Genomic DNA, 16127 nt, shown 5'->3' on the forward strand with positions numbered 1-16127 from the left:
AGGAAATGTGGTACAAGATCTTATTTGGCTGGCACTACACCCCAGCCAGGCTTAAAGAGATCTTTCCGGAGACATCAGGGAGGTGTTGGAGGGGATGTGGGATGGAGGGTACGGCAGAACATATTTGGTGGGAGTGTCCACGGATTAAACCCTTCTGGGAAGAGGTGCAGAGGGCTCAGGAGCAGATATTTGGGCCAGGAACTAATAGGCCTCCAGAGGAGATTATCCTGGGTGTGAGAAGGAGTAACGGAGGGGGACCCCAAATCATGGGAAAAAGCGAGGGTGATCCATGTCCTGGCCGCTATGACAGTGATAGCTCAGAGGTGGAGGAGTGGAGAGGTCCCTCTTCTTCAGGACTGGCTTCGGAAACTCTGGGACATCGTCTCTCTCGAATGGGCCACATGTGCAAAAGATAAGCTGCAATCCTTTGCAGGGGAATGGCAGGAAACCTTGTGTTTTTTGCAAGACGACTTCCGAATCGGATGGCGGCCGCAACGTTTGCGATTTTTGGACCTGGGGTGAGCACTGATGGAGGGAAGGCGATTGTAGAGGGTTATGGGGGTGGGGGGAGGAAGGGTGGAAGTTGCATTATATAGGAGGGGGGGGAGGAAGGGTGGAAGTTGGGAGTTGCATATGCGAGGCGTATTGGACTACTTGGTTTATTTGAACTGTGGCTTCGATGGTGGCAAACTGAAGCTGCTTTTGGGGGGGGAGGTGGGGAGAGTTTTGGGGAACTGTTTAGTTACTCTCGTTCGAAAATTAATAAAAAGAAGTTTAAAAAAAATAATATGAGATGGTAACATTTTACCTTGTGTCTAAACGTATGCGAGTATGAGGAATGTATGTGAGTTATGACTGAATAGAACACGGAGGGATGCGTTTATACACTGAGCCTAGCTTATTACATTTTGTGAAATTTGGTTTCCGCATTTGTAAAATAAATATGATATTTTACTAAGAATGAGAAACAGTTTTGTCATCTTTGGTCTAGTTGTTCCAACCCCCTTCTTTTCCTCACCGTGACATGATCTCCAGCCGATTGAAGCCAGGTTCTGGACAGTGGTAAAAAGAGTTCTACTGCCCCAAGACAGGGCGATCAGGTTACAGACTTTGCTGACATCCATGATGATAGAAGAAGGGGTATCAGTCTGTCCCATCTTGAAGCTGTAGGGACATCCGGCGGCCTGTGTGTTTGTGGTCCCCTCAGCAAGTCTCCACCTGCGTACCCCAGTGCTGTTCTTATTGAACCATTGGGATGCACAGTCTGATTCGAATGCCAGCCACCTAAATATGCAAACTAAAATATTCGTTGACATTTAAACTGTACATGCCCCGCCAAACCCCTGAGTTTGCCCTCAGAGATCACTCTTATTACAGATGCCAGTGGGGTGGGAGGGCCAAAGTAGGAGCAGATCTTCGAATTGGAAAGAGCAAGGATATATAAAATGACAGACGAGACTGCGTTTGAGGCATTGGAAATCCTTTTCTTTGTGGTGTGAAGAGGCAAACCCATCCTTCCCAGTGCCCAATTTCTATCCGGTTGCAATTTTTGAAAGATGGTTTTGATTTGGGGCCCGCTGCATCTTCCCTCAGGATTCAACAGGCTTCAATGGGCTACCCTTGGGTCGTGGTTGAGAAGGGGTATGGTTGATTTTCAAATCATTGAAAAGCTTCACTCAGTGCAGGCGGCAGCCCTCATGGACCTAAAGGGATGCAGTCTTGGGACTTCCGCTGCGGGCTTAGAGAGTCACTGGAATCAGATGGTGGTCTTCTTAATGGCAATAACATGTGGCAGAAGACATGGGGAACTGTTGGCAATCGCCCTACCCCTTCTTAACAATCCTTCTTGAAGCGTTGGTGTTGAGTTGTCCAAAAATGTCCATTTTGAGTACCAAAAATGTCGAAGGTAGTTTCCAGATTTCACCAGTCTCAAGAGGTTGTGCTGCTAGTGCTCTTCCCGCATCCAGTCGCTCCAGAAGAATCCTGGCATCTATTAGATGTGAAAAGTGCAGCAGAGAGGACTGAAAATGTCAGAGGGCCTTTGGTGGTGGATCTCCGGACAAGAGCTTCAGGGGTTACAATTAGCAGATGTATTGGAGATGCCATTATTGGTATGGGGGCCGGGGAGGCCACTTAAGCCGGCCTGTTGGTGCTGGTGACAGTCGTGATTGGCGAACAGCTTGTGGCATGTTGGCAGTTCTCCCACATTCTACAAAACCCTTTAACGTGGGGTGAGTGGAACTTCAACCACTGAACAATGGCAATGTTCGCTGTTGGCACCATATAGAGCATGCCCACACCCTGCGGAAGCACAGCTTTGCAACCATTTTAACTGCGACCACGCTAAACATGTAATATACGTGCAGGCTCACAGCATCTATTTACTGAGTCCTCTTTGTGCACTTGCAGGACTGCTGGAAGCCAGTTCACTTTGAGTCCGTGTCCATTCAGGATAGTCACAACCACGGGTCATGGGCAGTTGAGGACACAGTTTATAGTGCAGCAAAGCTGCACCAGGGGCCACATCAGCTTAGTCCCTTGATGTAGGGGTGAGCAGCAAGACACTGGCAGCTGGACACTGCAGCATGGTGTCTGGGCCACATTACTTATTCAGCCCCAGCCCCTCCCCCAGGCAGGAGTACTGTTCTTTCTCTCGCCCTTGCCATGGGGCCTGCATGCCGCACGTTCCTTCTCCCGGCCCCCGCTCCAGCAGGGGCTGTTGGCATAGGACAAGTGGAGGACACACAAGCACTAGTACCGAGCTGCAAACCTCGTTAGGCATTTCTTGTTCCCACAACTGCTTGCACCGTGGCACTGGTGGCAGGGTGTCATCTTAAGAGTGCTTTCACAAGACAGAAAAAAGTACTACCACCGCCCCCAATCTTTCTTTGCTTGGGGTATCTCATCTTCACCAGATGTTCAAGTAGAAGTGGAGGACAGTGGGAGTCAGAAGGCATTGGTGGTCGGAAACCATCAAGTAGTTGCTGTATGGCTTCCAGGGAGAGTGCTCCTCCTTGGTGCATGAGGGCAATGGAGGATGTACGCATTCCTACTCGGAGCATGATGTTTGAATGCTCATGCGCAGTGGCACAGCTGGATTACTCACGGCTGGGGCTCCTGCTCTTGTTTGTGTCCAGAACCTGTGTGCCTCAGGTGGCAGGAGCAAATGCCCCCTGCTTCTGGATGTTGGAGTAACGTTTACCCTTGTGGAGACAGGATGGCAGGCAACACATCGGTGGATAGTATGCTCTTCTTCCAGTCTAGCTTGCAATCTGGTGACACTGTACAGGCAGTGCGCCCACACCCATTTCAAAGTCCTGCAAGGGGGTTGACGGGAACACTATTCCGCCCAAGCAGCTCAGGCACACGCTCTCTCACCCGGTCTCTCTCCATGGGATGTTTCCCTTTCTCCCACAGCTCGCACCAAACAGCACTCACTGCACATGATACATGGGAACACCAAGGGTCACTGGAGCTGCTCAACTGTGCCACCCCTTCCTACTCTACCCTTCGTTTTGCCCCCAACTCTGATGGCGCTGCTCACATATAGACACTTTGTTCCAGTCCGCTGGATGGTCTCGAGACACTGCGTTTGGGCCCTTTCCCTCTTTTGCGGGTACACGCCTGCCATCCAATTCCCTTACCGGTTCTCCGAGTCGACTTAGAGGATGGTGCGAGTCAGAATGTAATCGGCAGTTGCTGACTATTTGGTAGTCGACAGTTGATACCCATGAGTTGCTGCTTGGTCATCACGTCTGGCGTCACACCCAGCTGTGTCGATGTTCTGCGCAGAACTAAGGGCATTGTTCATTCTGTCTCCTAACTATTGCAGAGGAGTCTCCTGGTCCCTGTCTCGCAAATGCATGGCTTGTATTCAGACTGGCAGGGGAAAACGTGCCATCAGGGCGAGGGCTTGGGCTCTGCACACAGGAGTATGTATGAATGCTGGAGGAAGATGTGCGCACCATCTGTGTTTAATACAAACTTTCATTATTTGCAGAGGCACTGTTTTCTAGTGTTTAGGGTTTTTTCCAGTATACAACAGAGCAGCACATCATGTTGAAAGGGGAGTACTCTCTTCGTCCACAAACGTGTGAAACTGTCTTCTGCGAAGTGTGGCACTTGCCCGTCTACTATTGCAGCATCTGAGATGGGCTGACTTTTGCCTTCCCACCCACGTTGGAGGTTATGAAAGCCCATGTTGGCCCACACAGGTTTGCAAGGCCACCTTCTTTCTAAACACTATTATGCTTCTGTTCACCACCCTTGGGTCCCGGATCGTCCAAGAGTTATTGGCCTTATATATTTTGCTAATCTCCGCCGCAGGACAATTCACTGTTCACTGCCTCTCGCCTGGGATCTCTGTAGGAGAACCGACACCCTCTTTTCACTTTCCTGGGACTCCGACACCAGTGCCCTTTTGATGTCACCGCCATTGGGCCTGGGTTCTGCAGGGCCTCCATCGACATTTTATTTACATTGCGCTGCCACAGCTTGGAGCGCTTAATGTCCTTTTCACTGCACGGCGGCCCAGGATCTGTTCAGGGCAGCAGGTCTCTATTTTCGGCAGCCCGGGATCTGGGTTCAAATGTTCTGACCTTGGAGTGCTTTATTGCTCACCGCCAGCGGCCTTGTGCGGTCTGCCGGCATGGAGGGAAGGGAAGCCTTCCTCGGCTCGCACACAGGCAATCAGCACCTTCTCTCCCCGGGTAGGAGAATTCTTTTGGATTTGCAGCAGCGCCGCCAGCACTGCAGTATCTCGCTCCCCTTCCATGGCGCGGCGGAGGCAGCTAAGTGTCTTCTCTCTTCTTGGGGCACACTTTCTTTTGAGAGACTGATTGCAGAGCCGTCACTTTCACTCCCAACAGGGAACAAATAACGTACTTGGCGATGGCGGATGCCACAGGGGCTGCGGTCTCACTTCAATCCGAGCCGCCTCTTGAGTGAGGGCGGCGGGCAGGGTGAAGTAGCCAGCAGGGTGGTGTGGCGTTCACGGCAGTGAATACCCCTCTCGTCCCTCTCGTCTCCAGGTGAGCGGGACACATCGCAGGCACTGCAGGGCTGATAACACTTCGGTGTTGCGGCAATGGCTGCACTGCCACGGCTCTCTTTTCCTTAACGAAATCATGGCACAGCAGGGATCCTTCTTTCGTCACTATTATAGGGACCGGCAAGGCCACTCAAGCCAGCCTCTTTGGTCTTTGGGTACAGCGGCACCTGCGTGGATGCCCAGCACCTCGGATGATTGCCGGGGCTCACCCAGTCGGGTTGAGAGGCAGGGCAGACACTGCCAAGCGTGTGCGAATACTGGCCACCATGGTGGCTGTATGACACCATGGCCTGTGTGGGCCTGCGGGCCAGAAATGCGACACAGACTCAATCATTCCATCCTTGGCGTCTGCAGCCGTTCTGAGGCACGTGCATGCAGGATCTCCTTTTATTACTTCGGGCCATTAAACAGTTATGGCCCGTCTTAAAAGGGCAATACACTTGGGAGGGGCCCACGCATAATTGTGGAAGCACATAATGATATCATATAGGGCGTCTTGGAATCAGGTACCGGGTAGGATACAAGCTAGATCAACAAGAGCTATGGCGGCGTCTTGCGCAGAAGCCTCGGGTGTTTACATAATTAAAATTGGGTCAGGCAGCCACTTGGGCAGACCGGAACAAGTTTGTAAAACCTTACCCACTCAACAGTCTTGCACGTGTCCATCCATGGCTTGCGTTATACGAGTTCTGGGAGTGGTCACTAAGCACTGATGGAAGGGAAAAGGGAATAAATGGTGTGTGTATCTGCAAGACATGATACTTGTGGCTATTGCTACGATAACTAACTTACTTACCAGTAATCTTCGTTAGTCCTACACTTCCTCGTCACATTATTGAGTTCAGAGGTGGAGGTAATGCCCCAGCCATCAAAATGCTTGCATGTGCCTCAATGACGTAAGTACCGAAGTGAGGAAGGAGGACGGGAAGGTAATGTAATTTAACACATGCAAACTGCAATCATATAGGCGCCATTCCATTCAGCAGATAAAGATCGGTGTGGTTTTTAATTTTCATTTTGGGGCTTATTCTTGGATTTCACCCTTCATAAATTCAGGGCTACAAGTGCCAGAATGCACAGAAAAAAAAAACTCCTGAATTAAAGGTGATCTGTTGCTGGCATGCAAGGTTGTAACTTACACTAAGGACGTTCAAGTACTCCTTGTTACGGAGAGATACGCATTTTAGTGCGTATGCGCAAGCCTCGGTGTGGGCCACGCATGCACGGTTAATAACAGGAGTCCGTGCGCGCCAATTGCCGTCGGACCCCAGGACAGTAAGACGTGTCCGAGTATTTATTTGTACATGTGCGTGCTTGGGTGACTGGGGCGGCCTGGGGTTCCCACATCCCACAATGGCGACGAAGGGTGGTAGAATCTTGGAACCACATTCCGGAGGACGAGATATTCCATCTACTACGTCCACTAGGTGCCGGTTCCTACACGGCACACGCAGCCGCCATTTTCTTGAGAAACACGATGGTTGCAGCCCTCACGGGTGCTTGTGCGCCGGTCGTTTCACTTGTGGACAATTTTTGGACATTCCACAGCTATCTGATCTCAGATGGCTGTGGCTACAGATCATAGAGGTGCACTTTGATGTGCTCATTGCTCTACAACCCAATAAGCCTAACAGTTGCCTAGTGTGATCCCGTGTGCCACGCACAACTCGCAGACATCCTTTATCCAGCACCGGTACACAACACTTACCAGGGGGACGACAGACTTGCGGCCTCATACGTTCAGTGAGGTGCTCGTGCGGTCTGAGAACATGAGGGACCAGCAAGATGCTGTGGCCCCAGCGCAACCATCACATAGACCGCAAGGAACATTGGCACCCATGCCGGAGTTCGACCTGTCAGGACCCCCATCCAAATTGGCTTTTATGGGGGAAAAAGCTTGAGATGTTCTTCAGAGCCACTGGAGAGACTGAGGATGATGCCAAGGTGGTGACCATTCTGTATTCGGCAGGCTCTGAGGTGCACCTTATCTTTGAGTCGCTAAACTCACAGGCAACAACGTACAATGAAGTTAAGAATGCTCTAAAAAAAAATGTTCTACCCCTGGCGAACCAGGATTGACAGGCTGGTCATGTGTAGAGAGAGACAATCTGGGGAAGAGACGTTGGATCAGTTCTGCAGGAGGTTGAGACAGTTGGCCAGCACGTGCAGGTGGGAAAACAAAGAGGGCATGGTGCAGAACAAACACCCCCAAGGAAGCAGTTCAAGAAAGTTGAGATAGCAAGTGCTTCGGGAACCTGGCCTGGCACTGGATCAAATTTTGGACACGGTGAGAGCCTATGAGCTGGCAGAAAGTAGGAGGTGCCGGAATGGACGTAGCAGTTTGCCCTGGAAAGAGTGAGGAGTATTTTGCGGTAGGACACTCAGCGATGAACTATTAGACGGCAGGAGGGTTTTCAGAAACCTGAACAGGCACACCCACATCAGTATTGTGGATACGACCTGCCCCATGGTGGTGAGTGTCCGGCGAAGGCGAGAGTATGTGGTCACTGTGGGGTGTCGGGGCACTATGCAAGGGTTTGCAGGGCAGCCATGCCAGTGGCTGCATCAAGAGGCCCGTCGAAAATCAGCAGCGGCGGCTCGAGAAAGCTGAAGAGTGTCGCCACAGTAGAGCAAAGTGTGAAGGAACTTGACATCGCCCAAGACGGAAGTGTTCTTCATCTCCAACATTGCATCTGGGTCAAGGAAGAGACGTCCACCCACATGTGTGGTCCACATCGGGGAAACTGACACCTGTCCTTATAGACACTGGAGCATCTGTGTGTGTCCTGGCTGCAGGGACTGGTCTACCAGTACTCGAGGGAACCAAAGCCAGAATGTATACGTTCGGGGGGTGACATAACTTTACTGTTGAGGGGCGTTTGTAGCACCTGTCACTCACGGACAACACTCCATAAAAGCAAGATTCCTTGCGACAGAGGCGAGTCCGCACTCGCCGTTGAGCTGTGCGGCATCGTAGGCCCTCAACATTGTGCATTTTGCCATGTATGTGTATCTGGCAGACATACAGAGCGATATGCAGACATATTCCAAGGGGTTTGTAAACTCAAGGGCGACCCAATACGCCTCCATATTGACGAGTCGGTGAGACCCACAGCATTGAAACATCCGAGGATTTCTTTCCACCTGAGGGCGGAATTCGAGCAGGAGCTTCAAGCACTTATAGACCTGGATATAAATCGAGATGGTCAAGGGCCCCACTCCTTGGGTGTCCCCAATTGTTGTGGCAGCCAAGCCCAAACAACCGGGTGCAGTGCGCATCTGCATAGACATGAGGCTGCCCAACATGGCGATCCGTTGGGAGCGACACCTAACACCGACACTGGACGACATAGTAGGAGAGCTCCAGGGTGCCAAGGTATTTTCTAAACTTGACCTCCGCTCTGGTTACCATCAGCTAGAGCTGCATCCAGAGTCTCGTTACAACACGAGATTCACAACGCATGAGGGCCTGTACCAGTTCAAAAGATTCAGCTTCGGTATATCGTCGGCAGCTGAAGTTGTTCAGAATGTGATACGAGGGGCTCTTGCAGGGCTAAAAGGGGTGATAAACCTCAGCGATTACATTTTAGTGTTTGCTTCATCCGAAGCGGAACATATGAAGAGGCTGGAGAAAACCCTGGACAGAGTACAGGAGTTGGGCCTAACTCTACACAAAGGGAAATGTGAGTTATTCAGAGACAGAATAGAATTTTTTGGATTTGTGTCCACGCGGGAGGCATTTCCCCAGACCCCGAAAAGGTACGTGACATCAGAGAAGCAACGCCCCCAGAATCTCCTTCAGACATTAGATGTTTTCTGGGGATGGTGAATTATTGCGGTCGATTCATCCGAGATCTAGCATCGCTTTCGGAGCCTTTAAGGGCTCTCACCAGGAGTGATGCTGTGTGGGAATGGTCTGCCAGGGAACAGAAAGCGTTCAATGCCATCAAAGGCATAACTCACTGACTTACAGGCATAGTTAGACTAACTATGGCTTATTTTGACCCCAAAAGGGAATCAGAGTTAGTTGTGGAAGTGAGTCCCGTGGGGCTAGGGGCAGTGCCGTTACAGCCTGATGCACCCAATAGCATACGACAGTAGGGCCCTGACTGACATTTAAAAGGGATACTCTCAGATTGAGAGAAAGGCACTTGCAATCTTATGGGGCTGCAAGCATTTTCGTTTGTATATTTTGGGCAAACCAGTGTCCGTAATTACGGACTACAATCCTATCATGGCTGGTGGGTCATCCAAACCTCTGCCTCGGATCGAGAGATGGATGTTCCCCCCGATAAAAGTATGGGGTGAAACTTCACTATAGACTGGGAACAAACAACCCAGCAGACTATTTATCCCGACACCCTGGCTCCGGCAGTACTCAGGCAAGAACAGAATAAGATGACAGTGCGGAGGTTGTCCGTCATGTAGTGGAGGCTGCCACACCCCTGGCACTGACCATCTCAGAAGTGGCAGACGCATCCCGGCAGATGAGGTACTCCAACTTGTTAAGGCAGCCATGGACAGCAGAGACTGGGAGGGAATACTGGCCGAAAGAGAGAAAGGAGACCAGCAGGACTTGCAGGTGCTGTGGCGTGCCCGAAATGAACTGTCGATCTCAGAGGAAGGACTGATGTTGAGCGGGCACCAAATTGTGGTACCACAAGCACTGAGGGGAGGGGGGAGAAAAGGTGCTGGAGTTGGCTCCCAAAGGCCAACAAGGCAAGGCAAAAACCAATGCCCACATACGAGCCAAGGTGTGGTTCACGGACATGGATCGCCGAGTAGACAAACACATCCGTCAATGCATTCCGTGCCAAGCCGCCAGTCCAGCAGCAAAAGTAACCCCACATCCAGTCCATGGCTAGGAGTGAACAACCATGGGGCACAGTACACAGAGATTTTGGGTCCACGGGGAGGGGCACATACTTCTTGGCCGTGATTGTGGTCCCGGTATCCTGAAATAGAATGGAGTCTACAGCCAGTGACCACACAATTTGGCACTGGAGAGAATCTTTGCCGACCATGGATTCCCCGTCAAACTATGTTCGGATAATGGACCCCCTTTTCAAGGACAGCAGTTTGCCAACTACATGAAGGAGTGTGGGATAAAGCATCGCAAGGTAACCCCCCTCTGGCCAAGGGCAAGCAGCGAGGCCGAAAGATTAATGCAAGCTTTGAATAAGGTGTTCAGGATGTCACTGAACGAAGGGGGAGAACTACAAAGAAATCTGTTTCAGTTCCTCCCGGAGTACAGAGCGGCTCCACATCAATCCACGGGAGTGGCACTGGCCGAAGCACTTTTCAAGCAATGCCCCAGAGGCCTCATTCTTGAAGTTGAAGGAGGGGAGCCAGGAAGTATCGACAATGAAAGAGTCCGAGAGGAGAGACAGCTACGCAATGAGTGGGAAAGTGCCCGGAGAAATCTCTGACATCCACTATCTCAGTGGGGGACACTGTGCTGATGCGCAACTGTCACTCAGAGGGAAAATTGTCCCTCAGATATGAACCGAAGCCCATGGGCGTAACACACGTAAATGGGTCCAGGGTGACCGCCGCAGATGAAAGAGGGACGGTGACACGGAACGTGTCTGGAGAATCGCACAGTTGAGGAGGACCCCATTGACAATGGGCCGAGGAACTCGGAGGCCAGGGCAGCCGCCGGTGAAAGCGCTAGGGACCTACCACCCATGGACTCTCCACGTCCAGCCCAGGGCAGCAGCCGGCGGTACCCGAGCAGGGAAGGGCACAGGTGTCCAGCCCGATTTCAAGACTTCATCATGGACACGGATCTATGAGCCTCAGGGGCGATGTTAATGACTCACCCAGCAGGCCCCATGCTTATGTTAGCTGTCCCTGATAACTACACCATCCTGAGACAAGACCAACCTAACTCTAGAGGAGGCGGTGTTGCCATCATTCATAAATATAGCCTTCCAATAAGAGAAGCTACCACCATCAGTGTCCCTTCTTGCGAACTACTCTCAGCCAAAGTTCCCATTACCAATACCCAAACCCTTAACATCCATGTGATCTATCGCCCTCCAGGCCCATTCGGCACATTCGATGAGGATCAAACACTATCCTATCCACTAACCTAAAAAACGCCATACAGGAACTCACCCTTGGAGACTTCAACATGGGTTTCAATGACCCCGAAGACCAAGCTGCCATCACCACGCTTAACACCCTCACCGAATTAGGATTTACTCAAAGAAGCCTTAAACCCACCCATGACAAGGGCAGAATACTTGACTGGGTGGCTGACTACAACTGCCTAGCCAACATTACTGACATCTCACCACTAGCCTGGACTGACCACCACCTGGTATCGTTCTTGCTGTCCACCACTAGACCTCCTCCTATGCAGCCCAGTAGTGCCCCACTCACACTCACGAGAAACAAAAAGAGTATCACGGTGGAGAGACTTATCCCCAACCTACTCCCCACACTCAACTCACTCCCTGACAACTTGGATCCTGAGACCCTGGTTGAGGAATACAATAAAATTATGTCCACTTCGCTGGACCTAATCACCCTTCTCAAACTCAGGCCAGGCAAGCCCAAAACACACCTGAACAATAGGTATACACCATTCCTCAAAAACTTAAGACAGCAAAAAATAAATTGTGAAACCATCTGGAAAAGAGACCCATCAGTAGCCAATAAAATCAAACTCACCAAACTAGCGGTCCTGTACAAAAAAGAAATCATCCTAGCAAAACGTACCTCCTTTGACTCCCGTATCTCCCAAGCCAGTTCAAACATGAAGGAACTATTCTCTATTCTAAAAGAAGTAGAAACCCCCATAGCACCACCGGACACCTGCATTAAAGATAAGAATTGGTGTACCGATATCCAAAATGCCTTAGCCAACAAAATCGCTATGTTACAAAATAAAATATCTTGTAAAAAAGCATCCTTGAACAACCCTGCCTTGTCCAAGCCACCCGTGAAGCAGACTACAAGTGAATATACACGATTCCATTTTACCAAAGTGACCATACTCGAAGTCGAAAAAATCATCTTGTCATTGAAGCTCTCTAACTGCCAGGGAGACCTATGTCCACCACAGCTCATAAAAGACGCTGCCCGTGACCTCTCCCCATTTATCACAAAGCTCATCAATGCCTCCTTCTCCTCTGGGTCCATCCCAACCAACCTAAAACGATCCTGGGTATTACCTCTACTAAAAAAACGTACTCTTGACCCAGCTACCCCCACTAATTACAGACCCATAACAACGGTACCATTCCTCTTGAAAATCCTGGACAAGGTCACCTATGTTCAAATACAGAAGCACTTGGAAGAACACCATCTGTTAGGATCCAGAGAATCAGGCTTCTGACCCCAACATGGGACTGAGACAGCTCTCATCAACCTTAAACACAGATCGATCTGCTTAAAGACAATGGCCAAGCAGCACTACTCCTCCTCCTCCTCAACCTCTCTGCAGCATTTGACCTGGTCGACCACTCGGTCCTCTGCACTCGCCTACACACGGCCGCCCACTTCTCCCCCGAGGCCATTACATGGATTAGATCTTTCCTCGATGGCAGAACCATGAGGGTTTTTTCGCCTACAGATGCTGCAGACCCCATACCCATCACCTGTGGCATATCCCAGGGCTCCTGTGTCTCCGCCACACTGTATAACATATTTACCAAGCCCCTTTTCGATGATCTGGATCATCTCGGTATCACCTACACTAACTATGCAGATGATACCCAGATCTTCCTTCCGCTTTCTGGAGATTATGGAAAGGATTTGGCCTTGGTGAATAGGGTTTACATCATCATCCAGGCATGGATGGCCACTCACGGTCTATGCCTGAATGATGATAAAACTGAACTCATCACCTCGGGTACCACTGCCAGCCTAAAGAAATTAAGCCCAGCTTACTCATCCTTCATAATTGATGGCAATACGATCAGAGTGGGACACGAAGTCAAAACATTGGGCTTCTACCTGGACTCCAATTTCACCTTTAACAGACAGGTGAACTCACTAGCCTCCTCCACGGCTTACACGTGCAAATTGATCTGTACAGCCAAACCTTTTCTACATGACACCAGTTGCCTGACCCTGGCCAGTGCCCTCATACTATCCCGTTTAGACTACAGTAACGCCCTTTATCTTGGGTCCTCCAAAACATTGCACTCAGAGCGGCCATGGGCTTTTCAAGAAGAGACCACATCACAGCACACAGCCAGCAGAACAACTGGACCCCTATCATAGACAAAATCTCCCTAAAAACTGCCTCACTCACCCACAAGTCCCTCAATAACGCGGCCCCCATCTACCTGATCAACAGATTTCACAGACTGACATCCTTGAGACCGACAAGGACAGCATATAGAGACTGCCTCTCCGTCCATAACTACAAACGCTCTACCATAGGAGGTAACAGCTTCCCAGTGAAAGCGGCTAAACTGTGGAACTCCCTACCACCCACCCTCAGAATGGACTTACCCTACCAAAACTTCCATTCCAAAATGATGTCTTGGCTGAAGACAGCCATGGTCTAAACATACTGAGCCAGGCTCCGCCTCCCCCTCTTGTCACTTGGACATACTGGAAACAGAACTGTTAACTGTATATATGTATATATTCCTTCTTACTTTCATTATTATTGTGTTTATGCCTTGTATATATTTTTATTGTCTGCAACTAAGCTTCGCATATTCCTGTATCTGTTGCGCCCTGTTACCCTAGGGTATTCCGGCGCATTACAAATAATATACAAACAAACGTTGGGTCTGCCAGCTTGCAAGCGGGTATATGAACACAACGTCAGCCCGTTGGGCCATGTGATACCATGTTGTCTGTTAGTTTCTGTTGTTTAAAGAAAAGTAGGAATGGATACGCATTGCAGTACGCAAGCCTCGGTGTGGGCCACACATGTGCAGTTAATAAACGGGAGTCCGTGCGCACCAGTTGCCACCGGGAACCCAGAACAGCAAGATGTGTCCAAGTATTTGTGTGTACAGGTAGGTGCTTGGGTGACTGGGGTGTCCTGGGGTTTACACATCCAACACTCCTGTATAGGAAAATTATATTAAAGCCGATATAATACTGCGCATGCACTTCTGTACTACATGCTCGATTTGACATGTCAAACTAAAAGGCAACAGAAAAAGAGAACCACGGGACACTATAACCAGCTAGACTAAGCTAAATTAAATGATGTGCTTACAAATGCCAAGTAAACTATATAATGAGCACACTAGGAGCAATGCACGGTTAGGAGGCAGGTTGGAAGATGATCATGTATCAGCCATGATAAACAAAGTAACGACCAGATCAGTGACTAGACTAAGGGAGGCAGAAAGCTTACTAAGCACACTCGGAACGTGGGGAAGCAAGTACTGCCACGTGGGTGGGATAAGGCATTGGTGTGAGAGAATACACCAAGTGTGGCGTGGACCAACACGGAAATCAAATCACGAACATGACAGCCGTATTGCAGAGGTGTCCACGAGCTTTTGTCCCCACCCCCAGCCCAGCCCTGCCCAGCGTCTACGTTCATACCGAGTGAGGCTCAACGCTCCGGTGCAGATTGGGCAGTTGGTACATGCACGTTGGCAACTCCACCTGCAGCTCTCCGGAGTAGGGCTTCACGGAGTACATGGCAGCGACACGGAACCTCACACACCGACAGACTCACAGATGAACCGCTTCGCACAATCAATCGAGCAGCTAACCACTGATTGAGTTTACGTGTATGGGGAAAGTCAGCATTCAGCAAAGCGACCAATCATTTTGGAGAATATTCAGTTTGGCCACGGAGGGCGATGAGGGACTACGCTGAAGTGAGGCCTCATTGACCGTGACGTATTTTTCTTGAAGCTCACTCTGCTGAACCGGGGCGGGGCGAACGTTCTGCGGCTGTACTGTGTCCGTATAGATGCGACACACTATGCAAAGTGAACTGAGTTAAATATGCTATGCTTTCTTTGAGGAAAGCAAGAATTTGGGACAATTCAGAATACCAAGGTTTGTGCAGCATTATTGGTTGCCGAAAACCCCATCGATGCCATAAACAGAGAGAAATGGAATCGAGACCTTTCAAGATGGCGATAATATTTACACTGAGCAGTAGGTCAGCCATAGTATTCTTTTCTGTGTCTATATACTCATATTTGCCCAACTTCTAACCAATGAGAGAAATAGGGCTTAAGGACGGTGCACTGCCAACCAGAACATAACTCAACGCATGCGTGCCAAAGAGCGGCTCTGGCGGGTTCTGGAATTTCTTAGTGTGCAGTGTGAGTGACGTTGATAATGTCCCCTGGATCATGTATAGTGACGTCATCAAACCATTGTACTATGACGATGGAGACAAATTGATTCCAAAGAGAAGAAACAAAGTATACAGTAGAAGGCTCGGTATTTGTCTATAGGAGGCTGCAGCAGTCTACAGGCAGGCAGCATGCAGGGAGCCAGGTGAGACAATTCTTCTCTACCACCACTGATATACAGTATATTTATGTCTAAAGATGACCATTGTGCGAGATGTTCCAAACAGTCTGAATCCATGGAGATGGCGTCCCTGCTCATTGACGCTCCCGTTGTCCCATGTCAAAAGCAGATGCTACTCCGGAAGTCCTGTTTTTCACTCCGCATTCTGGGACTTCAATTCCTGGGTGTATGATTGGCGAAATTCGGGACAGCCTATATGCCAACATTGTCAATTCCATTCTGGAGACAGTAATCCAGTCCTGGTTCTAATTTTGCATTCTGGGACTTGTATTCTTGGTTTTATTATAGGGAAATACAGGACCACAAGAACCCTTGACACACATGAAGAGACACCAATATTGTAAAAATCTTATTTTGATTAAACAATAAAAATTAAATAAAATACAGGACCACAAGATCGGACTGCAAAGCTAAAATTAGTACTGGACTAATGTCTCTCGAATGAAAAATATAATTTTGGCATGTACACTTTAAGTCCCAGAATCACAACTTGACTAGAATTGCATGAATAGATGGGGCATGCTGGCAGTGCACACACCCACAGCAGACCAACAAATAAACCATGCAGACAGCAAAGGTAGAGACACAGCTGTATGGA

The 16127-nt window shown here is 49.7% G+C and overlaps 2 protein-coding genes across 3 annotated transcripts in view; one reads left to right on the plus strand and one right to left on the minus strand.

Annotated features, from left to right (window-relative positions):
• The window catches only part of AIMP2 (aminoacyl tRNA synthetase complex interacting multifunctional protein 2), an 84061-nt gene extending 69200 nt beyond the window's left edge, over positions 1 to 14861 (minus strand). Inside the window, exon 1 of the mRNA XM_069645636.1 lies at positions 14579 to 14861. Within this exon, the coding sequence (XP_069501737.1) occupies positions 14579 to 14677 (99 nt within the window). The 5' untranslated portion in view covers positions 14678 to 14861. The remainder of the gene's footprint in view (positions 1 to 14578) is intronic.
• A 45-nt stretch (positions 14862 to 14906) lies between these two features.
• Positions 14907 to 16127, plus strand: part of PMS2 (PMS1 homolog 2, mismatch repair system component) — a 504643-nt gene continuing 503422 nt past the window's right edge. Inside the window, exon 1 of one of the 2 annotated variants that reach the window (XM_069645634.1) lies at positions 14907 to 15149. In XM_069645634.1, coding sequence (XP_069501735.1) covers positions 14995 to 15149 — 155 coding nt within the window. In that variant the 5' untranslated portion in view covers positions 14907 to 14994. Of the gene's footprint in view, positions 15150 to 15345; positions 15494 to 16127 lie in introns of those variants that run through there. The other variant, XM_069645635.1, reaches the window with a different exon arrangement.

Source organism: Ambystoma mexicanum, chromosome 2p (assembly GCF_040938575.1).
Source record: "Ambystoma mexicanum isolate Mex_15411 chromosome 2p, UKY_AmexF1_1, whole genome shotgun sequence".
Classification (NCBI taxonomy): Eukaryota; Metazoa; Chordata; class Amphibia; order Caudata; family Ambystomatidae; genus Ambystoma; species Ambystoma mexicanum.